Source organism: Melospiza georgiana, chromosome 33 (assembly GCF_028018845.1).
Source record: "Melospiza georgiana isolate bMelGeo1 chromosome 33, bMelGeo1.pri, whole genome shotgun sequence".
NCBI lineage: Eukaryota > Metazoa > Chordata > Aves > Passeriformes > Passerellidae > Melospiza > Melospiza georgiana.
Window position 1 is genome coordinate 3,326,308 of NC_080462.1, and position 27,930 is coordinate 3,354,237.

Here is a 27,930-nt window from a genome sequence, read left to right on the forward strand (position 1 = left end):
CGTGGTCTCGGTAGGGAAGCAGCCCAAGGCGCCCCGCGGGTTCCGCGTTAACCAAAATCGGCGATTTCGGGGCAAAATCGCCTCGGATGTCGCTGTCACCACCCGGGGCGGGTGGGACGGGTTGTCCCCCCTCTTGTCAGTGTCCTTTTCCACTGCGCCGTGTCCCCTTCCTGCTCCCAGTGTCCCCTCCCCATTGCCAATGTCCCCTCCCAGTGCCAATGTCCCCTCCTCGCTCTCAATGTCCCCTCCCCACTCCCTGTGTCCCCTCCCCGCCCCCAGTGTCCCCTCCCCGTGCCAATGTCCCCTCCCGGTGCCCGGGCTCACAGACACACAGCCGCACGGCAGTGACTGGTTTTTACTGTTTTTTACTGGTTTTTACTGGTGTGACGCAGGGGACCCCGTCCCTGTGCCCGCCCCCGTGTGTCCCTGCGTGTCCCCGAGGGGGGACCCGGCCCGGCTGTGACCGCACTGTGCCAGGGCCGCCGGTGCCACCCTGGTGCCCGTCCTGCCATCCCTGATGACACTGACACGGACGGGAGGGACAGGCCTGTCCCCAGGGGTGGCACCGCCCCTGGACGGGCAGTCCCTGACAGGGATGGTGGCACTGCCACTGACCAGTGTGTCCGTGACAGGGGGACTGCCAGTGACGTGCCTGCTGTCCCCAGGGGTGGCAGTGCCCCTGGATGGGCACTCCCTGACAGGGATGGTGGCACTGCCACCCACTGACCCGGCCCCAACAGGCAGGGTGGCACTGTCACGGGATGGGCACTCCCTGATGGGGACAGTGGCACCGTCCCTGGACGGGCACTCCCTGACAGGGACGGTGGCACTGCCACAGGCCAGCGTGTCCCCGAGGGGGAGGATGGCATGGCCGGGCACCCTGGACTCCACGATGGTGGCGGTGACCCTGGGGATGGAGTCCCCAACGAGGACGGTGGCACTGACGAACACGGGCGTGTCCACGATGGTGGCAGTGCCCCGGGACAGGCTGGCCCTGACGGGGACGGTGACACTGCCCAGGATCCTCCTGTCCACCACGGTGCCACTCAGGGTCACCAGCGCGTCCACGATGGCGGCGGTGCCCCGCGACGGGCAGTCCCTGACGGGGAAGGTGGCACTGCCAGCGCCCGCGCTGTCCCCAGCGGTGCCCCAGGCCCAGAAGGGGCTGTCACCCACAGGGACGGTGGCACTGCCGGTGACAGGCGTGTCCACGATGGTGGCAGTGCCCCTGGATAGGCTGTCCCTGACGGGGACAGTGGCACTGCCAGGGACCGGCCTGTCCCCAGGAGTGCCACTGCCCCTGGAGGGACAGTCCCTGCCAGGAGGAGTGCCACTGTCACTGAGCAGCCTGTCCCCAACGGTGCCACTGTCACTGACCACCCTGTCCCCAACGGTGCCACTGTCAGTGAGCAGCCTGTCCCCAGCAGTGCCACTGTCACTGACCACCCTGTCCCCAACGGTGCCACTGTCACTGACCGGCCTGTCCCCAATGGTGCCACTGTCACTGAGCAGCCTGTCCCCAACGGTGCCACTGTCACTGACCGACCTGTCCCCGACGGTGCCACTGTCACTGAGCAGCCTGTCCCCGACGGTGCCACTGTCACTGACCACCCTGTCCCCGACGGTGCCATTGGCAGTGAGCAGCCTGTCCCCAGCAGTGCCACTGTCACTGACCACCCTGTCCCCAACGGTGCCACTGTCAGTGAGCAGCCTGTCCCCGACGGTGCCACTGTCACTGACCACCCTGTCCCCAACGCTGCCACTGGCAGTGAGCAGCCTGTCCCCAGCAGTGCCACCACCACTGACCGGCCTGTCCCCAACAGGGACAGTGGCAGTGGCAGCGACCAGCCTGTCCCCAACAGGGACAGTGGCAGTGCCCTTGGATGGGCTGTCCCTGTCCCTGTCCCTGATGGGGACAGTGGCACTGCCAGAGACTGGCATGTCCCTGACCGTGCCACTGCCCCCAGCTGGGCTGTCCCTGGCAGGGACAGTGGCACTGCTCCTGCCCGGCCTGTCCCCAGGGTCAGGGGCCCTGGGTGACCTGTCCCTCATGGGAATGGTGGCACTGTCCCTCATGGGCATGGTGGCACTGTCCCTGACCAGCCTGAGCCCGCTGCCACTGGCCCTGGGTGACCTGTCCCTGATGGGGGCACTGCCCCTGCCCGGCCTGTCCCCGCTGCCATTGTCTCTGGGTGACCTGTCACTGATGAGGACAGTGGCACTGCCCCTGCCCGGCCTGTCCCCGCTGCCACTGTCTCTGGGTGACCTGTCCCTGACAGGGATGGTGGCACTGCTCCTCACTGACCTGTCCCCAGGGGTGGCACTGCCCCTCACTGACCTGTCCCCAGTGGTGGCACTGTCCCTCACTGACCTGTCCCCAGTGGTGGCACTGCTTCTCACTGGCCTGTCCCCAGGGATGGCACTGTCCCTGCCCAGCCTGTCCCCAGGGATGGCACTGCCCCTGACTGACCTGTCCCCAGTGGTGGCACTGTCCCTGCCCAGCCTGTCCCCAGGGATGGCACTGCCCCTGACTGACCTGTCCCCAGTGGTGGCACTGTCACTGCCCAGCCTGTCCCCAGGGGTGGCACTGCTCCTCACTGACCTGTCCCCAGGGGTGGCACTGTCCCTGCCCAGCCTGTCCCCAATGGTGACACTGCCCCTGACTGACCTGTCCCCAGTGGTGGCACTGCCCCTCACTGACCTGTCCCCAGTGGTGGCACTGTCCCTCACTGACCCGTCCCCAATGGTGACACTGCCCCTGACTGACCTGTCCCCAGTGGTGGCACTGCTCCTCACTGACCTGTCCCCAGGGGTGGCACTGTCCCTGCCCAGCCTGTCCCCAATGGTGACACTGCCCCTGACTGACCTGTCCCCAGTCGTGGCACTGCTTCTCACTGGCCTGTCCCCAGGGATGGCACTGTCCCTGCCCAGCCTGTCCCCAGGGGTGGCACTGTCCCTGCCCAGCCTGTCCCCAGGGGTGGCACTGCTCCTCGCTGGCTTGTCCCCAACAGCAGTGGCCCTTGGTGAGCTGTCCCTGACAGCGATGGTGGCACTGCCAGACACTGGCTTGTCCCTGATAGGGACAGTGGCACTGCCCCTGGCTGTGCTGTCCCCAGTGGTGGCACTGCCCCTGCCCAGCCTGTCCCCAGGGGTGGCAGTGCCAGGGACTGGCCTGTCCCCAGGGCTGGCAGTGCCCCTGGCTGCGCTGTCCCTGACAGGGATGATGGCCCTGCCACTAACTGGCCTGTCCCCAATGTCACTGGTCCTGGATGAGCTGTCCTTAGCGGGGATGGTGGCACTGCCCCTGGCAGCGCTGTCCCTGACAGGGACAGTGGCACTGCTCCTGACTGACCTGTCCCCGGTGGTGCCACTGGCTCTAGCTGACCTGTCCTTGACAGGGACAGTGGCACTGCCACTGTCTGAGCTGTCCCTGATGGGGACAGTGGCACTGCCCCTGACCAGCCTGTCCCTGACGGTGCCACTGCCCCTGCCTGGCCTGTCCTCGACAGGGACGGTGGCACTGCTCCTGCCTGGCCTGTCCCCAGTGGTGGCACTGCCAGGGCCTGGCCTGTCCCCAGTGGTGGCACTGTCTCTGGGTGACCTGTCCCTGCCGGGGACACTGCCACTGCCACTGCCCCTGCCTGGCCTGTCCCTGACAGGGACGGTGCCACTGCCCCTGCCCGGCCTGTCCCCGCTGCCATTGTCTCTGGGTGACCTGTCCCTGATGGGGACAGTGGCACTGCCCCTGCCCGGCCTGTCCCCACTGCCACTGTCTCTGGGTGACCTGTCCCTGACAGGGATGGTGGCACTGCCCCTCACTGACCTGTCCCCAGTGGTGGCACTGTCCCTGCTCAGCCTGTCCCCTGCGGTGGCACTGCTCCTGGAGCTGTCCCTGACAGGGACGGTGGCACTGCCAGTCACCGGTTTGACCCCATTGCCACTGCCCCTTGGTGAGCTGTCCCTCCTAGGGACAGTGGCACTGCCACTGACTGACCTGTCCCCAGTGGTGGCACTGCTCCTCACTGGCCTGTCCCCAGTGGTGGCACTGGCCCTGGATGAGCTGTCCCTGACAGGGACGGTGGCACTGCCACCAGCTGGGCTGTCCCTGCTGGGAATGGTGGCACTCCTGGTGACCGGTCTGTCCCCAGCACTGCCACTGGCTCTGGGTGAGCTGTCCCTGACAGGGACGGTGGCACTGTCCCGGGATGAGCTGTCCCCAGTGGTGGCACTGCCCCTGGCCCGATTGTCCTTGACTGGTGTGGTGCCACTGCCACCAGCTGGGCTGTCCCTGACAGGGACGGTGGCACTCCTGGTGACCGGCCTGTCCCCAGTGGTGGCACTGGCCCTGGGTGAGCCGTCCTTGACAGGAACGGTGGCACTGCCACCAGCTGTGGGGACAGTGGCACTTCTAGTAACCGGCCTGTCCCCACTGGCACTGGCCCTGGGTGAGCTGTCCCTCCTAGGGACAGTGGCACTGCCAGGGACTGGCTTGTCCCTGACAGGGACAGTGTCACCACTGACCGGCCTGTCCCCACTGGTGGCACGGCCCCTGGCTGGGCTGTCCCTGACAGGGACGGTGGCACTGCTGGTGACAGGCCTGTCCTCCGTGGTGGCACTGACAGTGACCGGCCTGTCCCTGACAGGGCTGGTGGCACTGCCAGTGTCTGGCCCATCCCTAATAGGGACAGTGGCACTGCCAGTGACCGGCCTGTCCCCAGTGTCATCAACCCCGGCTGGGCTGTCCCTGACAGGGCTGGTGGCACTGCCAGTGACCAGCCTGTCCCCAGTGTCACTCACCCTGGCTGGGCTGTCCTCAGCAGGGCTGGTGGCACTGCCAGTGACTGGCCTGTCCTCTGTGGTGGCACTGGCAATGACCAGCCTGTCCCCACTGTCACCAACCCTGGCCGGGCTGTTCTCAGTGGGGATGGTGGCACTGCCAGTGTCTGGCCCATCCCTAATAGGGACAGTGGCACTGGCAGTGACCGGCCTGTCCCCAGTGTCACTGCCCTTGAGTGAGCTGTCCCTGACAGGGCTGGTGGCCCTGACAGTGACAGGCCTGTCCCCAGTGTCACTGGACATGGCTGGGCTGTCCTTGACAGGGACAGTGGCACTGCCAGTGACTGGCTTGTCGCTGACAGGGACAGTGGCACTGCCACCACCAGGAGAGCCACAACTGGGGGAGCTGGCACTGCCACTGAGCGGGCTGTGCCCAAGGGGGACAGTGGCACTGACTGAGCTGTCCCCAAGGGGGACGCTGGCACTGCCACTGAGCGGGCTGTCCCCAAGGTGGGTGCTAGCACTTCCCCCAGCTGGGCTGTCACTAAGGGGGACGGTGGCACTGCCACCAGCAGCAGAGCCATCACCAGGGATGCTGCCACTCACTGGGCTGTCCCCAAGGGGAGTGGTGGCACTGCCACTGACTGCGCTGTCCCCAGGGGGGACAGTGTCATTGCCACTGACCAGGATGTCACTAAGGGGGACACTGGCACTGCCATTTTCCCCAAGGGGGACAGTGGCACTGCCATTGACCGAGTTGTCCCCAAGGGGGATGGTGCCACTGACACTGAGCAGGCTGTCCCCAGGGGGTACAGTGGCACTGCCATTGACTGAGCTGTCACTAATGGGGACACTGGCACTGACACTGACTGAGCTGTCACTAACGGGGACAGTGGCACTGCCATTGACTGCGCTGTCACCAAGGGGAACAGTGTCAGTGCCATTGACCGGGCTGTCCCCATTAGGGACAGTGGCACTGCCATTGACTGCGCTGTCCCCAGGGGGGACAGTGGCACTGACACTGACCAGGCTGTCACTAACGGGGACAGTGGCACTGTCATTGACTGAGCTGTCACTAACAGGGACAGTGGCACTGCCCCCAGCCAAGCTGTCACTAACAGGGACAGTGGCACTGCCATTGACTGCGCTGTCACTAACAGGGACAGTGGCACTGCCATTGACTGAGCTGTCACTAATGGGGACACTGGCACTGACACTGACTGAGCTGTCCCCAAGGGGAACAGTGTCAGTGCCATTGACCGGGCTGTCCCCATTAGGGACAGTGGCACTGCCATTGACTGCGCTGTCCCCAGGGGTGACAGTGGCACTGACACTGACCAGGCTGCCACTAACGGGGACAGTGGCACTGTCATTGACTGAGCTGTCACTAACAGGGACAATGGCACTGCCATTGACTGCACTGTCACTGAGTAGGACGCTGGCACTGACTGAGCTGTCACTAAGGGGGACAGTGGCACTGCCATTGACTGAGCTGTCACTAAGGGGGACAGTGGCACTGCCATTGACTGAGCTGTCACTAACAGGGACAGTGGCACTGCCATTGACCAGGCTGTCACTAACAGGGACAGTGGCACTGCCATTGACTGAGCTGTCACTAAGGGGGACAGTGGCACTGCCCCCAGCCAGGCTGTCACTAACAGGGACAGTGGCACTGCCATTGACCAGGCTGTCACTAACGGGGACAGTGGCACTGCCATTGACCAGGCTGTCACTAAGGGTGGCAGTGGCACTGCCATTGTCCCCAAGGGGGACGGTGGCACTGCCACTGCCCGGGCTGTCCCCACCAGCCACCGTGTCACTGTCCACCTCCATGCTGTCCCCGGCATCCTCAGCAGCCCCGCCGGCCACGCCCCTATCCCCGCCGGGCACGGCGGCCCCGCCAGCCCCGGGTGACGCCCCCGGGGCCGAGTCCCCTCCGTCCTCGCCGCGGGCCGCCTCGGGCTCCTCGGGGGACGCGGCGCTGTCCCCCGGCCTCTTGCGGGGCCTGCCGCGCCGCCGCTTGCGCGCGTTCCCGTCCGCGGCCGCGCCCTCGGGGGCGCGCTTGGCGGCGCGGCCGCGCGGCGGCTGCTGCCCCTCGGGGTCCCGGGGCGCCTCGGCCGCGGGCACGCCCACGCCGGGCAGCAGCACGTTGAGCACGGGGATGGCGGCGGCGCCCACGGGCAGCGGCAGCGCCACCTTCACGGTGCCCGCGGGCCGCGGCACCAGCACGGGCGGCGCGGGCGCCGCGCTGGGCACGGGCGGGCGCTGCGGGGCCGGGATGCGGGGCAGCAGCAGCGGCAGCCGCGCCACCAGCGCGCTCACCTGCGGGCTGCTGCCCGCCCGCGCCGCCTCCGGCTTCTTCTTCTCGGGCCGCGGCTGCGCGGGGACCTTGGCGACAGCGTCCTTCTTGGCCTGCGGAGGGGACAGGGTGGCACCGGGCTGCGGGAGCCTCCAGCGCCCGGCCCGGCCCGGCCCGGGGAGGGCTCCCGGGGGTCTCACCTGCTCCTGGCTGCTGTCCGCGGGGTCCGGGCCGTTCTTCTTGGGGGCTGAGGGTGGCCGGGGCTCCTGGGGGGGCTTGTCCGTGTTTTCTGTGGGAGGAGGGGACGTGAGCAGGGTGGCACTGGGGATGGTGGCACTGGGGAGGGGACACGGGCAGTGGGGAGGGGACATTGGGAATGGAAGGGGACACTGACAAGGTGGAGGACAACCCATGCCACCCCCCACGGTGTCTGTCCCCAGCGGTGACACTGTTCTAGGAGACTGACTGTGTCCCCAGGGGTGACACTGTCTGTCCCCAGGGGTGGTGGCAGCCCCGGCGTCCCCGGGCTGACCTGAGAGCACCATGGCCATGAGCAGGTCGGCGTGGGCCGAGCGGGGGCTGATGATGTGCTGCTGCAGCAGGAACTGCGCCACCTCCACGATGTTGTTGAAGGAGCGCCGCAGGATCTTCTCGGCCCAGTCACACGTCAGGGCACACGCGGCCTCCGTCACCTCGGCGCTGTACGAGTGCGCCAGCTCGGCCAGCTCCGCCTGCTGGGGACGGGGACAGGGACAGGGACATCAGACAGGGACAGGGACACTGCCACTGTCACCTCAGTGCTGCTGTAGGAGTGAGCCAGCTCGGCCGGCTCCGCCTGCTGGGGACAGGGACAGGGACAGGGACATCACTGAGGGGACAGGGACACTGCCACTGTCACCCACCCCATCCCACTATCCCACCCAAACTCACCGTCTCGGTCACTTTGAGGTCCAGGCTGGGCAGGGGAGGAAGGCTGACCACGGTCTTCCTCCGGATCCCCCCGTAGCAGTATGTTGGGAAGAGTCAAGGATTTTTCCCAAGCCCAAAAAACCGGGAACCAACCCCTGAGGAACCCTCAGGAATGGGAAAAACTGGGGGAAAACCAGGAAAAAGAATAGGAAAAAATGGGGAAAAAAAGGGAAAAAAAACCAGGGAAAAAAGGGAAAAAAGAGCAGCTGGCACAGGAATTCCAGGCCAGGGAAGGATATTTGGACTGGCCGCGGCCCCCCAGGCGCCGGGCTTTGATGTTCGGGAAGATCTCGCGGATGATCTTGCCGAAGTTGGCCGTGCTCAGAGGGCGGCAGCCCAGGTTGTCACAGTAACGCCTGCGGGGACACCGGGGGTGACACGGAGCACACTGGGGACAGGGCAGGGGGACACGGGGGCACCGGGGGTGACACGGAGCAGGGACAGAGCAGGGGGACACAGAGCACATCGGGGACACCGGGGGTGACACGGAGCACATCAGGGACAGGGAAGGGGGACATGGGGACACCAGGGGTGACACGGAGCAGGGACAGGGAAGGGGGACACAGAGCACATCGGGGACACCGAGGGTGACACGGAGCACATTGGGGACAGGGCAGGGGGACACGGGGACAGAGGAGGTGACACAGAGCACATCGGGGACACCGGGGGTGACACAGAGCACATTGGGGACAGGGCAGGGAACGGCGGGGCATGGGGACACGGTGACACGGTGACGCGGTGACGCGGTGACGCGGGACAGCCCGGCTCACTTGTAGGCGTCGTAGACGTCCTGCTTGGGCAGGCAGGTGTCCGTGTGCTCCTCCAGGTGGTTGCGGATCCAGCTGCAGGCGTGCATGTGCTCGGCCGTGCCCAGCGTGCTCAGCTCCAGCGAGGAGGAGCTGCTGCTGCTGCTGCTCCAGGGGCGGACAGGCAGGGAGGGGAGCCCATCAGTCAGCACCTCCGTGCCAGCGCCTCCGGGTGAGGGACCCGCCCTGGGGCACCCCTGTGCCCGCCCTGGGTGAGGGACCCGCACTGGGGCACCCCTGTGCCAGCTCCAGCCCCATCCCACCCCATGGATCCCACCCCAAGGATCCCACCCCATGGACCCCATCCCATCCCATCCCATCCCACCCCACGGATCCCACCCCAAGGATCCCACCCCATGGATCCCATCCCATCCCACCCCAAGGATCCCACCCCACGGATCCCACCCCAAGGATCCCACCCCACGGATCCCACCCCCCAGACCCACCCCCAGGTCCCCCCTGACCTCTTCTCGCCCAGGCTGGGCCCCGAGGGCAGCTGCAGGTACAGGTAGAGTTTGTCGCTGTCCGAGAACTTCTGCACGTCCTGCTGCGCTCCGGGACGGGGACAGGGAGAGGAGGAGATGGAGATGGATCCCGTGGGGCGAGCCCCAGGACAGCCCTGCCCTGCCCCAGCATCCCCACAACACTCACCAGGATGGAGTCCACCTTGCTCTGCACGGATTTGCTGCGGGGAGAGAGGCCACGAGTGAGGAACGATCCCAAAATCCCCGGGACCACAATTCCAGCTCTGCCCAGGGCTCCCCAGGAACCCCCAGAGCCCGAGTGGGATCCAGGATGGACCCAGGAACCCAGGATGGACCCAGGATGGATCTGGGATGGATCCAGGATGGACCCAGGAGCCCTGGATGGACCCAGGATGGATCTGGGATGGATCCAGGATGGATCCCAGGATGGACCCCAGGGCTCAGGGATCCAGGATGCATCCAGGAGGGACACAGGATGGATCCGAGGTGGAATTCCCAATCCCCCACCCGTGAGCCCCCTTGGGGTGCCCTGGCAGAATTCCCAGATTTTGGGGTGCCCAATTCCCAATCCCCCACCCCGTGAGCCCCCTTGGGTTGGGGGATTGCAGGAATTCCCAGATTCTGGGGCGCTGCCCTCACGAGATGTTGCCGCGGAGCTCCTGCAGCAGCGTGCTGGACTCGGTGGCACCGCCCCGGGCACTGCCAGCTGACAGAGGGCCCCTCCGGGTGGCCCTGGTGCCCAGCTCCTCCTCCTCAGCCATGGCAGCCCTGTGTGTGTCCTGCAGGGAACAGGAAAACGGGAATTTGGGGTAAAAATGGGAATAAATCCCATTCTGGGTGCCCCTCCGGGTGGCCCTGGTGCCCAGCTCCTCCTCCTCGGCCATGGCAGCCCCGTCCTGCAGGGAACAGGGACAATTTGGGGTCAAAAGGGGAGTAAATCCCATTCTGGGCTCTAATGGGGATCGTGGGCACGGACAGGGGCCACGGAAATGCGACAGGGAGACCGGCAGTGGCCCCGGCAGGGCTGGGGACAGGGGGACAGCAGGGACAGGGGGACACCAGGAGACCAGGACAGGGGGACTGCAGGGACAGGGGGACACCAGGACATGGGGACAGAGGGACACCAGGACATGGGGTCCCAGGGACAGAGGGACACCAGGACATGGGGACAGAGGGACACCAGGACGGGGGGGGTCCCAGGGACAGAGGGACACCAGGACATGGGGACAGAGGGACACCAGGACATGGGAACACCAGGACGGGGGGGTCCCAGGGACAGAGGGACACCAGGACAGGGGGACACCAGGAAGGGACCCACAGCGCCACCGGAAGAGACGCTCAGGGACGCGGGGCCATGAGGCCACCGGAAGCGACCCCCGGGGCCGCCGCCGCCCTCCGCGCCCTCCCCGATGCACCGGGGCGCTCCCGGCGGCCCCGGCCCAGCGCGACCGCGGCGCTCCGACCGGACCGGTACCGGGGGCCGGTACCCCCCTGCCGGGGCCGAGCCCGGGGGTGTTCCGGGCTGTCCCGAGGCTGTCCGGGGTGTACCCGGGGGTGTCCGGGGGGGTCCTGGAGTGTTCCGGGGCTGTTCCGAGGGTGTCTCGGGGGTGTCCCCGCGGTGTCCCCGGGGGTGTCCCCAGGCCTGCCCCCCCTCCCCAGCCCCGCACCCACCTGGTCCCGTCCGGCTCGGGGGGCCCCGGGAGGGGGGGGGGGAGGGGAGGGGTCCCGCCACGTGCCCCGCGCCCCCCGCGCGAACCGAAAGTGGACGCGCCCCTCGCTCGCCGCGCGCGCGGCCCCTTGTTTTTTCTGATTGGCTGCAACGGCGCTGGTCTGCCCGGATACGGCAGCACTCGCGGCTGTGATTGGCTGAGCCTCCCCCCCCCCTCAGCTGGGGGTGAGCGCCCGGATGTGGCGGGGCGGGAGGGGCCGAAATCTGCCTGGCAACAGCGATCTGATTGGCCGGGGCGAGCGGCGCGAGGGGAGACGGGTGTGCGGCGAGTGTGCAAACGGGTCACGCGGGGCGGTCACGTGTGAGGGGGGTTGTGCAACGGGCGCGTGTCACGTGCGCGTGTCACGTGCGCGTGTGCAAGGGAGGGTCACGTGGGGGGGTTGTGCAACGGGTGTGTCACGTGCGTGTGTCACGTGTGCGGGGAGTGTGCAAGGCGCGTGCAAGGAGTGTGCAAGGAGAGCTCCGGAGCAGGAAAAGGAAAAGGAAAAGGAAAAATATTTTCTTTGGATTGATTTCATCCCGCGGGTCACGCACGTCCCGCAATTCCCAACTCCTGGAATTCCCAAATTTCTGAATTCCCGAATCCCGGAATTCACGAATTCCCAAATCCTGGAATTCCCAAATTTCCAACTCCGGAATTGCCAAATTCCCAAATCCCAAAATTCCCGGGGCGCGCGAGACGTGCAGGGAAGAGGATCTGGAGCTTCCCGACTTTTCCAGGGGCTCCTTTGGGATGGGGAAGGGGAAATCCCACATTCCCAGGGATTTTGGGGAAAAGGACAATCCCACATTCCCAGGGATTTTGGGGGAAGGGAACTCCCACATTCCCAAGGAATTTCGGGGAGCTTGCAGATTTTTATCGGGAAGGGGAGAACTGGAAATAGAGGTTTTAATTGCAGGGGGTGAGGCTGAGTCAGAGCTCCGCATTCGGAACCTTGCCGAGTTTGGGATTTTGGGATTGTGGGATTTTTTTGGGATTGTGGGATGGATGGGATCTCAAAGCTCATCTGGTCCAACCCCGTTGGGCGGCTCCTGCTGGCCCAGGTGCCTCCAAGAGCTGCCCGAGCTGGACTGGGGCAATTCCAGGGATGGGGAATCCATGGAAAAACCTGGGCCAGGGGAGGATTTATCCCAAATATCCACCTGGATGATCCCACTATATTTATATCCACCTGGCTCCCACTTTATTTCTGGGCAAAACCTTCTCCAGGAGCCCACAGGGATAAAACAGGGGAATAAAGGAGGGGAAAATTGATGACAAATGGGGATAAAATGCCCAGCTGGAAGCAAACCCCGGGAAAAGAGGCAGCGCCGGGAATTTCCCCCAGACCCTTCCCGCGGTCCCGGCTCCGCCCGCGGCCCCCCCCGGGATTTGTTTGTCCCGGGATTTTCCGGGAATGAGCCTCGGGAAGCGGCGGCTGATGCAGGAAACAACTTTATTGATGGCAGGGAAAGCGGGGACAGGGACAGGGACGGGGACAGGGATGGCCGGGAATGGCCCGGGACACCCCGAACCCCGAAATCACCCGAGGGGACCCCAAAGCAGGAATCCCCCGTGGGATCCTAAAGCCCAGAATCACCCGGGACACCCCGAACCCATCACCCGGGGCACCCCACAGCCCCGATCCCCCCCAGCCCCATCACCCGGGGCACCTCACAGCCCCAATTTCCCCCGGCACCCCGATCCCGCCCCGGCGCCCTTTGCCGAGCGCGGCGCTGCCGGCGCCGCTCAGGGCAGGGTCACGGATTTGGCATCGCCGCCAGGGAGGCGGATCTGGTGCGCCAGGCACGGCCCGTTGGGCTCCTTGCCGAAATCCACCAGGAAGTTCTTGTTGACGCTCAGGCCGCCCTTGTCCGTGTCCACGTCGAGCTGCAGCATCACCGAGCCCTCCCTGCGCGGGGACAGCGGCGGCTCAGGGCGACAGCGACCCCCGGGCCCGCCCCGAGCCGCCAGAGCGACCCCCGGGCCCGCCCCGAGCCCGCCCGGAGCCGCCACAGCGACCCCCGAGCCCGCCCGGAGCCGCCACAGCGACCCCCGGGCCCGCCCCGAGCCCGCCCGGAGCCGCCACAGCGACCCCCGGGCCCGGGGCCAGCGGCACGGGCTGGGATGGGGGCGGCTGGGGGTCCCCAATTCCCGATGGAGGCGACAGGATGGGCACAGGGACACCTTTGGGTCCCCAAATCCCGATGGATGGGCACAGGGACACCTTTGGGTCCCCAAATCCCGATGGATGGGCACAGGGACACCTTTGGGTCCCCAATTCCCGATGGATGGGCACAGGGACACCTTCGGGTCCCCAGCTGCCTCAGGACGGGCACGATTCCATCCAGGACGGGCTCGGCGCCGTTTCCCCTCCGCAGCTCCCCCAGGCTCGGCTCGGGCTCTGCCCGGCCAGGCCGGACCCCCTTGCGCTGAGCTCGGCCCGGGCTCTGCCCGATCCCGACCCGGCCGGCAGCGGCTCCGGGGCAGCCCCGGCGGGGTCGCGGCCCCTTCCCCGCTCCCACCGGGCCCGGGCAGCCTCGGGCAGCCGCGAGGGGCTCACTTGATCAGGCTGGGGTAGAACTGCCGGTCCCAGGTGCTGTAGAAGGAATTGGTCACGTAGAGCCGCTTCCCGTCCAGGCTCAGCTGCAGCGCGGCGGGGCCGCCGTACACGCGCTTACACTGGGACACAGGACATGGGTTACTGGGGGCACTGGGGGCACTGGGACACAGGACTGGGGTTACTAGGGGTAGTGGGGGCACTGGGACACAGGACTGGGGGCACTGGGACACAGGACATGGCTTACTGGGGGCACTGGGACACACGGACTGGGGGCACTGGGACACAGGACTGGGGGCACTGGGACACAGGACTGGGGGCACTGGGGGCTCTGGGGGCTCTGGGACACAGGACTGGGGTTACTGGGGACACTGGGAGCACTGGGACTGGATTCCAGCAGGGGCACTGAGAGCAGGTTCAGGCTCATGGTCAAGTGAGGTCACCCACACTCACACTCAGGTGAGCACACACACTCAAGCACAGTCCCACACTCACGCTCACCCGCGGTCCCGCCCCCAGCCCCGCCCAGGCGCGCCGGCCCCGCCCCCAGCCCCTCACAGACGCTCCGGCCCCGCCCCCAGCCCCGCCCGGGCGCGCCGGCCCCGCCCCGCTCACCTTGACCACCAGCGGCTCGGGCTGGCACTTGAGCTCCTCGTCCCTGCACACGGTCACGGGGCCCCCTCGCAGGATGCTGCCCCCCACGAACACCTGCAAGGGCCGCGCTGGCACACGAGCGTTCCCCGGCCCGGCCCCCCGGGCCCCCCGGCCCCGCTCGGCCCCCCGGCCCGGCCCTGCCCCTCACCTGCCCCACCAGCCGCGGCTTGCAGCTCCGCGACAGCTCGTACTGCCGGATGTCCCCGTGCAGCCAATTGCACACGTACAGGAACCGGTCGTCCTGGCTGATGACGAGGTCCACGATGAAGGCTGCGGGCAGAGCCGGGGCTCAGGGGCACGGCCAGCACCGGGGGAGCCCACACGGGCCTGGCCTGAGCTGGGCTTTGGGGCAGGGACCAGGACTTTGGGCTCGGTCAGCATTCGGGCTCAGTAATCATTTGGGGTCAGCCCTGATTTGGGGTCCGTCAGGATTCGGGGTCACCCCGCAGCATCTGGGGTCAGTCAGGATTCGGGGTCACCCCGCAGGATTCGGGGTCCCCCCGCCGGCTCTGGGGTCACCCCGCAGGCCGTGCCCGGCCGCACAGCTCGCCCAGCGAACAGGAATGCCACCCCCGAGGGCACACGCACCCGGCATCTTGGGCATGATCCAGCCCGACACGTCCTTGGCCGGGATCCGGATCACCTCCTCCACGGCCCAGTTGTCTCTCTGCACAGGGACACCGAGCCCGGCTCAGCCCGCGCTGCCCCGCCCGAGCCGAGCCGAGCCGAGCCGAGCCGGGCACGACGGGCTCGGCCCCCGCACCCTCCCCGCTCCCGCTCCCCGCCGCCCCGCACTCGCCTCGCAGGATTTGTAGAAGCGGAAAATGGCCCCGCTCAGGGCACAGCCCACGTAGCCCTCGGCGGCCTCGGGGTTGTGCAGGAAGCGCACGGTCATGGGCAGGGAATCCTCGCCCAGGTCGAAGCACTGCGTCAGGCTGCGGCACGACAGGTTCCACACGTTCAGGCGGCGGCCGAAGACCCCTGCGATACACGGGGGAGAGGCTGGGGGCGGCCGGGGAGAGACCCCGAGGGGCTCCGGGGGGGCATCGGCACGGGAAGGGCAGGAACCGGGCAGGGGGAACTGGGAAATGCGGGAACCGGCGAACTGGGAAATGCAGGAATTGGGGAGGGGGAACTGGGAAATGCAGGAATTGGGGAGGGGGAACTGGGAAATGGAGGAATTGGGGAGGGGGAACTGGGAAATGCAGGAATTGGGAAATGCGGGAACTGGGGAGATCACAGAGAAATGCAGGATTTGGGGAGAACACAGAGAAATGCAGGTTTTGGGGCAGCAGGACCCTGCCCACCCGGGGTTCCACCCGCTGCCACCCGCGTGTCCCCACCTTTCTTGAGGTCATCGGGGTTGAAGCCGCGCCCGGCCACTCTGGGCACCATCCCGGCCGAGCTGACCAGGACGTTGTGCCGGGCCTGGTACCAGAAGTCGTGCCCGGTCGGGGGAGCCTCACACTCGTTCTCCCAGTTGCCCTTCAGCTCGAAGGTCTCTCCGTCCAGCACCACGAAGCCACCTGGGACACACGAGGCGGGGACAAATCCAGGCTTCTGCATTTCCAGCAGGACCTCCGGGGTGGCAGTTCGGGCAGGGAAATGGGAATCCCGGCAGGGACATGGGAATTCGGGCAGGGAAAATTCACCTTTGCCGTGGCCAGCGGCGTCGCCCATGTTGGCCACCAGGACGTCGCCGTTGGGCAGGGGGTGGGTGACGGACAGGTAGCCCTTGTTGCACTTCCAGAACACATCCACGGGCTCGATCATCTGCACGAACCAGCGCCAATTTCAGCCTGCGCCTGCTCGGCGCCTTTCCCGGCCGTACCACAGAATCCATCCATCCATCCATCCATCCATCCATCCATCCATCCATCCATCCATCCATCCATCCATCCATCCCTCCATCCATCCATCCATCCATCCCTCCTCCCTCCCTCGCTGCCCCGACTCCCCCGGCCGTACCTTGCAGATCCGCGGCGCCCGGCACTGGGAGCCCACATCCACCACGTAGATGCGGGAGGAGATGAGGCACGGCAGCACCAGCTTGGTCCTTTTGGCCGCGGCGCCGCCGTCGAAGCAGCCGCAGGCGGGGCCCCAGCCCGCGCAGTGCAGCTCGTCCTTGAGGTTGGGCATGGGCAGCCGGTGGATCACCTGGGCACGGCCAAGGCAGCTCAGGCCGGGCCGAGCCGGGACAGCCCGCGGGGAGCGGCCCCGGGGCCGGGGGAGCCCCGGGGAGGGGCCGGGAGAGACCCCGGGATTTGGGGAGCTCTGGAGAGGGGCTGGGAGCGGTCCCGGGATTTGGGGAGCTCTGGAGAGGATTTGGGGAGCCCCGGAGAGGGGCTCGGGGGGCGGCCGGGAGTGGACGGGACAAAGTGACAAAGGCTTTCCTCGGTTCCCCGGCACAAAGAGCTGCCCGGGCGGCCCCGGAGGGCTCGGGGGGCGCAGCCCCGGCTCGGTCCCGCCCCGGGAGCCCGGCACGGCTCGGTACCTGGCCGTAGTGGCAGGAGCGCGGGTTGAGGTCCACGGTGGCCAGGAAATCGGGCTGCTCGATGCCGGTGCTCCTGTAGGTGCAGGTCACGTAGGCGACCTCCTCCCGCGGGGCTGGGGACACAAGAGCGGCTCGAACCGCGCCGAGAGCCCCGAACGGCGCCGGGAGAGCCGCGGGCAGCTCTCCGCAACGGCCGCGCTGGTTCCGGGCTGCTGCCGTGCCCTGCCGCTGCCCCCGCGCCGCTCCCGAGCCGGGAACCGGCAGGAGCGACCTCCGGCAGCCCTGGCCAAGGGGCCCGGCACCGACCCCGAGCTCGGGGGACCCCAAAGAGCCCAAACCCCCCCGGCCCAGCCCCGCCGCAGGGGCAGCACTCGCCTTTCAGCACGTCGGGGCACGACGGGTACTCGTAGCACGGAGCTCTGCATCTGTCTGGGGAGCAGAGGGGACGCCGTGAGCGCGGCCCGGGCCCGCACCGAGCCCGCTCCGGAGGGGCCCTCCCAGCGCAGGGAGCCCCGGGGCCACCGCGGGGACGGGACAGAGCCCGGACGGGACGGGACGGAGCCGGGATGGGGACAGAGCTGTCACCCGAGCGGGGACAGGACGGGAACAGAGCTGTCACCCGAGAGGGGACAGGGACAGAGCTGTCACCCGGAGCTGGCACAGGACAGGGACAGAGCTGTCACCCGGAGCCGGGGCACGCTGGCAGCTCCAGCTCGGACAATCCCTCTGGATCCCGGGGCCCCGTGGACGGGCAGGGCCCCCGGGAGCCCCCGAGGTCCCGCAGCAGCTCCGGGAGCAGCGGCGCCGCGGGCAGAGCTCGGGCCCCGCTCCCTGCCCGTGCCCGGGGCACAGAGGCGCCTGTGCCAGGCGTGCCCAGGGAATGCCCAGGGGTGCCCGGAGCCGGTCTCGGGCCGGCGCTGCGGGCCCGGGGCTCGGGGGCAGCCGCGGGGCTCCCTTACCCATGGCTGCAGCTCTGGGGGTCGCGGCGCTGGCGGCGGACGAAGGAGCCGGAGCTGAGGGGCAGCTGCTGCTGTCTCGGGGCTGGAGCGGCTGTGCCGTGCCCTGGCTGCTCCCGGGGGCCTTTTATCCCCGCCGAGGGGCGGCGGGAGCGCGGCCAAGCCCAGGGAGGGGCTGCCCAGCGCTTGGGAGGGGCCGGCCCGCCGCTGCGGCTTCTTTCCTCCTCCCCGCCGCCAATCTGCGCCCAAATCTGCTGCTCGCTGCAGCTCCCGAAGCCTCAAAGCCCGGCGCCGGCCCCGGCCGAGCCCGCCGAGCCCCGCACGGAGCGGCCGCAGCGCCCCCGGCCCGGCCCGGGCACCCCCAAACTGCTCCTGCTCCGACAGGGGCGCCCCGAGCCCAGCGCCGGCCCGGGGCTCCCGAGGGTCCCCGCCGGCCCCGCAGGGTCCCCGAGCGGGCTCTGCCGGGGACGGGAGCTTGGGAGCCCGGGGACAGCGGGATGGGCCCGGGACAGCGGGATGGGCCCGGGACAGCGGGATGGGCTCGGGACAGCGGGATGGGCTCGGGACACTGGGATGGGCCCGGGGACAGCGGGGATGGGCTCGGGGACACCGGGATGGGCCCGGGACACCGGAATGGGCTCGGGACACCGGGATGGGCTCGGGACAGCGGGATGGGCTCGGGGACAGCGGGGATGGGCTCGGGGACACCGGGATGGGCTCGGGACACCGGGATGGGCTCGGGACAGCGGGATGGGCTCGGGGCGCTGCTCAGGGGATCCCGGGGACGGGGACAGACCCCGGGGACACCGGGACCTCCGCCTGGATCAAAGGGAGATCCCGGGGAATTTGGGATCTGCCCGTAGGGATTTGGGATCTGATGCCCGGAATGGGGCCAGGACCAGAGGGAACGGCTTCGACCCGCCCCAGGGGGGGCTCAGGGTGGTAAATCTGGGGAAATTCTTCCTGGAAAAGGGAAAAGGCCTCGGCAGGGGCTGCCCGGGGAGGTTCGGAGCGGCCGCCCCTGGAGAATTCCCGGACCTTTTTCTGGGTGACCGGGGGGGATTGGTCCCAACTTGGACTGGATGATCCTGGAGGGATTTTCCAACCCCAGAAATCCTGGAATTCTCGTAAGGGTCCCTTTAACACTCGGTGCAATTTCCAAACCCAAATAATTCTGAAATTCTCCTAAAGGTCCCTTTAGCACTCAGCGCTATTTCCGAACATCAAATCCAGTTCCTTAATCCCCCCAAAATCAGCGAATCCTACAAAAACCGCAGCAAATGAGCGTTTGGGAGAGCTCGAAATTCCCGTGGTGAGCCTAGCCGGGAGGAGATAAAGCTGCGGCTGATAAGATAAAGTTGCTGATAAGGGCTGGGATTACTTCCTGCCCCTCCCTGCGCTCAGGTGAGCCGGGCTGGTTCTCCCTGTGCTCATCTGCGGCTTTTCCATGACCAGAGGTGGGGGCAGCGTCCCCCCAGCCCGGTTCGGGAAGTTTCCCGGCTTCTCCTGCTCATCCCCACTTCCCATAATCCGGGAAAATCAGATTTCTCCGTTCCTGACACTGCAGATCGCGTTCGTCTCCCCCAGTTTGGAAGGGATTCGTCTGGGATCTGTCCCGCCCATCCCGAAAGCCTCTTGGAGCTGGACATTCCTGCCCCGTGGAGCGAGGAAAGGCCACCCCGAGCCTTTCAAGTCCCTCATTCCGAGCGGATCCAGAGGAACGAGAGACGCCCTGGAATTATCTCGGGCTGCGGCGGCTCCTCGGGGGCCGCTCGCCCAAAAAGCTTCAAAGCTTTGGGAGTTTTGGGACCCGGCCCAGGGCAGCGGCGCCTCCCGGGCGGCTCTTCCGGCTGGTTCGGGGAGTCCGGGTGGCCCCTGGAACGACCCCGAGGGAGTTCGGGGTTCGGGCCCCCCGCGTGTCCCCCTCGGCACGGACAGGGACGGGGACAGGGGGACAGCGACAGTGACAGGGGGACCGGGACAGCGACAGTGACAGTGACAGGGGGACACGGGCGGGGACAGAGGGACCGGGACAGCGACAGTGACAGTGACAGGGGGACAGGGGGACAGGGGGACAGGGGGACAGGGACAGGGACAGCGACAGTGACAAGGGGACCGGGACAGGGACAGCGATAGTGACAGGGGGACAGGGGGACCGGGACAGGGACAGCGATTAATCTCCTCTCTCGGTGCCGTTCCAAGCCCGACCCGGGGGATCGCGGCCCCGCTCCCGCTGCAGCGGAGCCCCCCCGGGTTTGGAACCAAAGAAAAGCTCACAGATTCCCCCAAGTGTGATTTATTCCCTGTTTTTTTTTTCTGATGGTGGAGCGGGGAACAAACTCCCAGCGTCACCTGCCTTCCACTGGCCGGGGAATTTCGGGGTTTGTCACATTTTCCCGTGAACTCGGGAGCCAGCTCCCAAAAATCGCCCTTTTCCCACATCAGAATCATCAGAAAATCAGGGAATACGTGGCTCGGAAGGGAATTTGAGCTCGAGGTTTTCTGATGGCAGAGCCGGGAACGCTGCGGGGCCCACGGGGCCGCTCCTGGGTGGAATTGCAGCCCCCGGGGACGAACGAGCAGCGCGATTTGGGGCTCCCTGCGTGAAACAAACGTTTCCCCAAAGTCTGCCGGTGCTCAGTGCCCGGCTGAGGCCGAGGCCGGGAAGGGAGGATGGAGAATGGGACAAAAGCGCAGGAAATCGCGATTTAGGAGCGGGAGGCGCTGAAGGAGCCCCGGCCCCGCTGCGGCAGCCTCGGGGGAAGCCGAAGCCTCGCCGGGGCCGCGGCCGGAGCCGGGAGCTGTCCGAGGTGGCGGCGGAGCGGGGCCCGTCCCGGCGCGTTCCCAACCCCGGCGGGGCCGGAGGAGCCGGAGCGGCCGGCGGGGCGGGGGCAGCGCCCCGAGGGTGCCGGGCTTGTCCTGCGGCCACGCGCGCTGCGCTGCGCCCGCGCTTATCTCGCTGTTATCAGCGCCGCGGGGACGCGCGAGCGCCGAGCGGGGACAGGGAGGGACACGGCGACGTCAGCTCGGGAAGCCACCGGGAACAGCGCGGCTCCTTAATGAGGGGCGGGCTAATGAGCTGGCTAATGAGGGGCGGGCTAATGAGCTGGCTAATGAGCTGGCTAATGAGCGGGTGTGCAGCGCCAGGGGAGGGAGGCGCGGGCACGTGGGGACGCTGCCCGGCGCCCGCAGCCCTGTGCCGCTGCCCTGTGCCCGGTGCCCGCTGCCCTGTGCCCGCTGCCCTGTGCCCGGTGCCCGCTGCCCGGTGCCCTGTGCCGCTGCCCTGTGCCCTGTGCCCTGTGCCGCTGCCCTGTGCCCTGTGCCCTGTGCCGCTGCCCTGTGCCCTGTGCCGCTGCCCTGTGCCCGCTGCCCGCTGCCCTGTGCCCTGTGCCGCTGCCCTGTGCCCGGTGCCGCTGCCCTGTGCCCTGTGCCCGCTGCCCTGTGCCCTGTGCCGCTGCCCGGTGCCCGGTGCCCGCTGCCCTGTGCCCTGTGCCGCTGCCCTGTGCCCGCTGCCCGCTGCCCTGTGCCCGGTGCCCGCTGCCCGCTGCCCGGTGCCGGGGCTGTCCCGGAGCGGCCGGGGGGCAGAGCTGTCCCCGCTGCGGGGCCGTCCCCGGGCCCCGGGCCGGGCGGTGTCCCCGCGCTGCTGGCGGCAGCAATTCCGTGTCCCGGCGCCCTCCCCCGGGGCTGGAGCCGCGTTCCGGGGCGCTGAGTGTCCCTGGCTGTGGCCTCGGGAGGGGACCCTGCTGCGGGCCCTCGGGGCCTGGAGCGAGATCTCGGCTCCTTTGGGGCCGCTTCAGCGCAGTTTGGGTCAAATCCAGCCCGGCTGGTGCCACTTTTGTGCTGCTGGTGGCACCCGGGGCTGGGGTTGGGCATGGCCCAGGGCCTGGGGGACACTTGGGGGTGACCAGAGGGTTGGGGACAGTCCCGGGTGACGCTTCCAGCACCAGCCTCGAACTCCCAAATCCCCCTTGTCCCCAGCTGACCCCAGGTCCCCACCCAGAGGTGCCACCCATGGAGGCCGCCCCGTGTGCTGCCCGGGCTGAAGCTGCCCCAGGGGGACTCGGGGGGCGTTTCCTGAGGGCCCCCGGTGTCCCCGGGGTCTGTCCCCGTCCCCGGGATCCCCTGAGCAGCTCACGGAGCCCATCCCGGTGTCCCGAGCCCATCCCGGTGTCCCCGGGTCCATCCCGCTGTCCCGAGCCCATCCCGCTGTCCCGAGCCCATCCCGGTGTCCCCGAGCCCATCCCGGTGTCCCCGGGCCCATCCCGGTGTCCCCGAGCCCATCCCGCTGTCCCGAGCCCATCCCGGTGTCCCGAGCCCATCCCGCTGTCCCCGGGCCCATCCCGGTGTCCCCGGACCCATCCCGGTGTCCCGGAGCCCATCCCGGTGTCCCCGGGCCCATCCCGGTGTCCCCGGACCCATCCCGCTGTCCCGAGCCCATCCCGGTGTCCCGGAGCCCATCCCGGTGTCCCCGGGCCCATCCCGGTGTCCCCGAGCCCATCCCGCTGTCCCCGAGCCCATCCCGCTGTCCCGAGCCCATCCCGGTGTCCCCGGCCCCATCCCGCTGTCCCCGAGCCCATCCCGCTGTCCCGAGCCCATCCCGGTGTCCCCGGCCCCATCCCGCTGTCCCCGAGCCCATCCCGCTGTCCCCAGGTCCATCCCGCTGTCCCCGAGCCCATCCCCGCTGTCCCCGAGCCCATCCCGGTGTCCCCGGGCTCCCAAGCTCCCGTCCCCGGCAGAGCCCGCTCGGGGACCCTGCGGGGCCGGCGGGGACCCTCGGGAGCCCCGGGCCGGCGCTGGGCTCGGGGCGCCCCTGTCGGAGCAGGAGCAGTTTGGGGGTGCCCGGGCCGGGCCGGGGGCGCTGCGGGCGCTGCGGCCGCTCCGTGCGGGGCTCGGCGGGCTCGGCCGGGGCCGGCGCCGGGCTTTGAGGCTTCGGGAGCTGCAGCGAGCAGCAGATTTGGGCGCAGATTGGCGGCGGGGAGGAGGAAAGAAGCCGCAGCGGCGGGCCGGCCCCTCCCAAGCGCTGGGCAGCCCCTCCCTGGGCTTGGCCGCGCTCCCGCCGCCCCTCGGCGGGGATAAAAGGCCCCCGGGAGCAGCCAGGGCACGGCACAGCCGCTCCAGCCCCGAGACAGCAGCAGCTGCCCCTCAGCTCCGGCTCCTTCGTCCGCCGCCAGCGCCGCGACCCCCAGAGCTGCAGCCATGGGTAAGGGAGCCCCGCGGCTGCCCCCGAGCCCCGGGCCCGCAGCGCCGGCCCGAGACCGGCTCCGAGCACCCCTGGGCATTCCCTGGGCACGCCTGGCACAGGCGCCTCTGTGCCCCGGGCACGGGCAGGGAGCCGGGCCCGAGCTCTGCCCGCGGCGCCGCTGCTCCCGGAGCTGCTGCGGGACCTCGGGGGCTCCCGGGGGCCCTGCCCGTCCACGGGGCCCCGGGATCCAGAGGGATTGTCCGAGCTGGAGCTGCCAGCGTGCCCCGGCTCCGGGTGACAGCTCTGTCCCTGTCCTGTGCCAGCTCCGGGTGACAGCTCTGTCCCTGTCCCCTCTCGGGTGACAGCTCTGTCCCCGTCCTGTGCCAGCTCCGGGTGACAGCTCTGTCCCCATCCCGGCTCCGTCCCGTCCCGTCCGGGCTCTGTCCCGTCCCCGCGGTGGCCCCGGGGCTCCCTGCGCTGGGAGGGCCTCTCCGGAGCGGGCTCGGTGCGGGCCCGGGCCGCGCTCACGGCGTCCCCTCTGCTCCCCAGACAGATGCAGAGCTCCGTGCTACGAGTACCCGTCGTGCCCCGACGTGCTGAAAGGCGAGTGCTGCCCCTGCGGCGGGGCTGGGCCGGGGGCGTTTGGGCTCTTTGGGGTCCCCCGAGCTCGGGGTCGGTGCCGGGCCCCTTGGCCAGGGCTGCCGGAGGTCGCTCCTGCCGGTTCCCGGCTCGGGAGCGGCGCGGGGGCAGCGGCAGGGCACGGCAGCAGCCCGAACCCAGCGCGGCCGTTGCGGAGAGCTGCCCGCGGCTCTGCCGGCGCCGTTCGGGGCTCTCGGCGCGGTTCGAGCCGCTCTTGTGTCCCCAGCCCCGCGGGAGGAGGTCGCCTACGTGACCTGCACCTACAGGAGCACCGGCATCGAGCAGCCCGATTTCCTGGCCACCGTGGACCTCAACCCGCGCTCCTGCCACTACGGCCAGGTACCGAGCCGTGCCGGGCTCCCGGGGCGGGACCGAGCCGGGGCTGCGCCCCCCGAGCCCTCCGGGGCCGCCCGGGCAGCTCTTTGTGCCGGGGAACCGAGGAAAGCCTTTGTCACTTTGTCCCGTCCGCTCCCGGCCGCCCCCCGAGCCCCTCTCCGGGGCTCCCCAAATCCTCTCCAGAGCTCCCCAAATCCCGGGACCGCTCCCAGCCCCTCTCCAGAGCTCCCCAAATCCCGGGGTCTCTCCCGGCCCCTCCCCGGGGCTCCCCCGGCCCCGGGGCCGCTCCCCGCGGGCTGTCCCGGCTCGGCCCGGCCTGAGCTGCCTTGGCCGTGCCCAGGTGATCCACCGGCTGCCCATGCCCAACCTCAAGGACGAGCTGCACTGCGCGGGCTGGGGCCCCGCCTGCGGCTGCTTCGACGGCGGCGCCGCGGCCAAAAGGACCAAGCTGGTGCTGCCGTGCCTCATCTCCTCCCGCATCTACGTGGTGGATGTGGGCTCCCAGTGCCGGGCGCCGCGGATCTGCAAGGTACGGCCGGGGGAGTCGGGGCAGCGAGGGAGGGAGGAGGGATGGATGGAGGGATGGATGGATGGATGGATGGATGGATGGATGGATGGATGGATGGATGGATGGATGGATGGATGGATGGATGGAGGGATGGATGGATTCTGTGGTACGGCCGGGAAAGGCGCCGAGCAGGCGCAGGCTGAAATTGGCGCTGGTTCGTGCAGATGATCGAGCCCGTGGATGTGTTCTGGAAGTGCAACAAGGGCTACCTGTCCGTCACCCACCCCCTGCCCAACGGCGACGTCCTGGTGGCCAACATGGGCGACGCCGCTGGCCACGGCAAAGGTGAATTTTCCCTGCCCGAATTCCCATGTCCCTGCCGGGATTCCCATTTCCCTGCCCGAACTGCCACCCCGGAGGTCCTGCTGGAAATGCAGAAGCCTGGATTTGTCCCCGCCTCGTGTGTCCCAGGTGGCTTCGTGGTGCTGGACGGAGAGACCTTCGAGCTGAAGGGCAACTGGGAGAACGAGTGTGAGGCTCCCCCGACCGGGCACGACTTCTGGTACCAGGCCCGGCACAACGTCCTGGTCAGCTCGGCCGGGATGGTGCCCAGAGTGGCCGGGCGCGGCTTCAACCCCGATGACCTCAAGAAAGGTGGGGACACGCGGGTGGCAGCGGGTGGAACCCCGGGTGGGCAGGGTCCTGCTGCCCCAAAACCTGCATTTCTCTGTGTTCTCCCCAAATCCTGCATTTCTCTGTGATCTCCCCAGTTCCCGCATTTCCCAATTCCTGCATTTCCCAGTTCCCCCTCCCCAATTCCTGCGTTTCCCAGTTCCCCCTCCCCAATTCCTGCATTTCCCGGTTCCCCCTCCCCAATTCCTGCATTTCCCAGTTCGCCGGTTCCCGCATTTCCCAGTTCCCCCTGCCCGGTTCCCGCCCTTCCCGTGCCGATGCCCCCCAGGAGCCCCTCGGGGTCTCTCCCCGGCCGCCCCCAGCCTCTCCCCCGTGTATCGCAGGGGTCTTCGGCCGCCGCCTGAACGTGTGGAACCTGTCGTGCCGCAGCCTGACGCAGTGCTTCGACCTGGGCGAGGATTCCCTGCCCATGACCGTGCGCTTCCTGCACAACCCCGAGGCCGCCGAGGGCTACGTGGGCTGTGCCCTGAGCGGGGCCATTTTCCGCTTCTACAAATCCTGCGAGGCGAGTGCGGGGCGGCGGGGAGCGGGAGCGGGGAGGGTGCGGGGGCTGAGCCCGTCGTGCCCGGCTCGGCTCGGCTCGGCTCGGGCGGGGCAGCGCGGGCTGAGCCGGGCTCGGTGTCCCTGTGCAGAGAGACAACTGGGCCGTGGAGGAGGTGATCCGGATCCCGGCCAAGGACGTGTCGGGCTGGATCATGCCCAAGATGCCGGGTGCGTGTGCCCTCGGGGGTGGCATTCCTGTTCGCTGGGCGAGCTGTGCGGCCGGGCACGGCCTGCGGGGTGACCCCAGAGCCGGCGGGGGGACCCCGAATCCTGCGGGATGACCCCGAATCCTGACCGACCCCAGATCCTGCGGGGTGACCCCGAATCCTGACTGACCCCAAATCAGAGCTGACCCCAAATGATTACTGAGCCCGAATGCTGACCGAGCCCAAAGTCCTGGTCCCTGCCCCAAAGCCCAGCTCAGGCCAGGCCCGTGTGGGCTCCCCCGGTGCTGGCCGTGCCCCTGAGCCCCGGCTCTGCCCGCAGCCTTCATCGTGGACCTCGTCATCAGCCAGGACGACCGGTTCCTGTACGTGTGCAATTGGCTGCACGGGGACATCCGGCAGTACGAGCTGTCGCGGAGCTGCAAGCCGCGGCTGGTGGGGCAGGTGAGGGGCAGGGCCGGGCCGGGGGGCCGAGCGGGGCCGGGGGGCCCGGGGGGCCGGGCCGGGGAACGCTCGTGTGCCAGCGCGGCCCTTGCAGGTGTTCGTGGGCGGCAGCATCCTGCGAGGGGGCCCCGTGACCGTGTGCAGGGACGAGGAGCTCAAGTGCCAGCCCGAGCCGCTGGTGGTCAAGGTGAGCGGGGCGGGGCCGGCGCGCCCGGGCGGGGCCGGGGGCGGGGCCGGAGCGTCTGTGAGGGCTTGTGGGCGGGGCCGGCGCGCCTGGGCGGGGCTGGGGGCGGGGCCGGGGGTGAGCGTGAGTGTGGGACTGTGCTTGAGTGTGTGTGCTCACCTGAGTGTGAGTGTGTGCTCACCTGAGTGTGAGTGTGCGTGACCTCACTTGACCATGAGCCTGAACCTGCTCTCAGTGCCCCTGCTGGAATCCAGTCCCAGTGCTCCCAGTGTCCCCAGTAACCCCAGTCCTGTGTCCCAGAGCCCCCAGTCCGTGTGTCCCAGTTCCCCCAGTGCCCCCAGTCCTGTGTCCCAGTGCCCCCAGTCCGTGTGTCCCAGTGCCCCCAGTGGCCCCAGTCCTGTGTCCCAGTGCCCCCAGTCCGTGTGTCCCAGTGCCCCCAGTGGCCCCAGTCCTGTGTCCCAGTGCCCCCAGTCCGTGTGTCCCAGTGCCCCCAGTCCGTGTGTCCCAGTGCCCCCAGTGGCCCCAGTCCTGTGTCCCAGTGCCCCCAGTCCGTGTGTCCCAGTGCCCCCAGTGGCCCCAGTCCTGTGTCCCAGTGCCCCCAGTGCCCCCAGTAACCCATGTCCTGTGTCCCAGTGTAAGCGCGTGTACGGCGGCCCCGCCGCGCTGCAGCTGAGCCTGGACGGGAAGCGGCTCTACGTGACCAATTCCTTCTACAGCACCTGGGACCGGCAGTTCTACCCCAGCCTGATCAAGTGAGCCCCTCGCGGCTGCCCGAGGCTGCCCGGGCCCGGTGGGAGCGGGGAAGGGGCCGCGACCCCGCCGGGGCTGCCCCGGAGCCGCTGCCGGCCGGGTCGGGATCGGGCAGAGCCCGGGCCGAGCTCAGCGCAAGGGGGTCCGGCCTGGCCGGGCAGAGCCCGAGCCGAGCCTGGGGGAGCTGCGGAGGGGAAACGGCGCCGAGCCCGTCCTGGATGGAATCGTGCCCGTCCTGAGGCAGCTGGGGACCCGAAGGTGTCCCTGTGCCCATCCATCGGGATTGGGGACCCAAAGGTGTCCCTGTGCCCATCCATCGGGATTTGGGGACCCAAAGGTGTCCCTGTGCCCATCCATCGGGAATTGGGGACCCAAAGGTGTCCCTGTGCCCATCCTGTCGCCTCCATCGGGAATTGGGGACCCCCAGCCGCCCCCATCCCAGCCCGTGCCGCTGGCCCCGGGCCCGGGGGTCGCTGTGGCGGCTCCGGGCGGGCTCGGGGCGGGCCCGGGGGTCGCTGTGGCGGCTCGGGGCGGGCCCGGGGGTCGCTGTCGCCCTGAGCCGCCGCTGTCCCCGCGCAGGGAGGGCTCGGTGATGCTGCAGCTCGACGTGGACACGGACAAGGGCGGCCTGAGCGTCAACAAGAACTTCCTGGTGGATTTCGGCAAGGAGCCCAACGGGCCGTGCCTGGCGCACCAGATCCGCCTCCCTGGCGGCGATGCCAAATCCGTGACCCTGCCCTGAGCGGCGCCGGCAGCGCCGCGCTCGGCAAAGGGCGCCG

The 27,930-nt window shown here is 68.7% G+C and overlaps 3 protein-coding genes across 3 annotated transcripts; 1 reads left to right on the plus strand and 2 right to left on the minus strand.

Annotated features, from left to right (window-relative positions):
* Positions 1 to 364: 364 nt before the first annotated feature.
* RFX5 (regulatory factor X5) lies at positions 365 to 10,197 on the minus strand. The gene is made up of 11 exons (XM_058042677.1): positions 9,975 to 10,197; positions 9,502 to 9,535; positions 9,315 to 9,397; positions 8,815 to 8,955; positions 8,284 to 8,400; positions 8,006 to 8,087; positions 7,608 to 7,809; positions 7,276 to 7,364; positions 4,847 to 7,188; positions 2,537 to 2,635; positions 365 to 1,810 (listed from the first exon to the last, which is right to left on the minus strand). Exons 1-11 carry the CDS (start codon positions 10,094 to 10,096, stop codon positions 376 to 378), a joined length of 4,746 nt encoding a protein of 1,581 aa, XP_057898660.1. The 5' UTR covers positions 10,097 to 10,197; the 3' UTR covers positions 365 to 375.
* A 2,596-nt stretch (positions 10,198 to 12,793) lies between these two features.
* Positions 12,794 to 17,715, minus strand: LOC131095108 (methanethiol oxidase-like). The gene is made up of 12 exons (XM_058042678.1): positions 17,712 to 17,715; positions 17,128 to 17,181; positions 16,753 to 16,865; positions 16,227 to 16,415; positions 15,911 to 16,031; positions 15,602 to 15,784; positions 15,058 to 15,239; positions 14,847 to 14,925; positions 14,407 to 14,528; positions 14,220 to 14,312; positions 13,608 to 13,726; positions 12,794 to 12,956 (listed from the first exon to the last, which is right to left on the minus strand). Exons 1-12 carry the CDS (start codon positions 17,713 to 17,715, stop codon positions 12,794 to 12,796), a joined length of 1,422 nt encoding a protein of 473 aa, XP_057898661.1.
* A 743-nt stretch (positions 17,716 to 18,458) lies between these two features.
* Positions 18,459 to 27,893, plus strand: LOC131095109 (uncharacterized). The gene is made up of 14 exons (XM_058042679.1): positions 18,459 to 18,650; positions 20,421 to 20,728; positions 22,359 to 23,206; positions 23,440 to 23,493; positions 23,756 to 23,868; positions 24,206 to 24,394; positions 24,598 to 24,718; positions 24,845 to 25,027; positions 25,390 to 25,571; positions 25,699 to 25,777; positions 26,096 to 26,217; positions 26,312 to 26,404; positions 27,035 to 27,153; positions 27,731 to 27,893. The coding sequence occupies exons 1-14, from the start codon at positions 18,459 to 18,461 to the stop codon at positions 27,891 to 27,893; spliced, it is 2,766 nt and encodes a 921-aa protein (XP_057898662.1).
* The last annotated feature ends 37 nt before the right edge of the window (positions 27,894 to 27,930 follow it).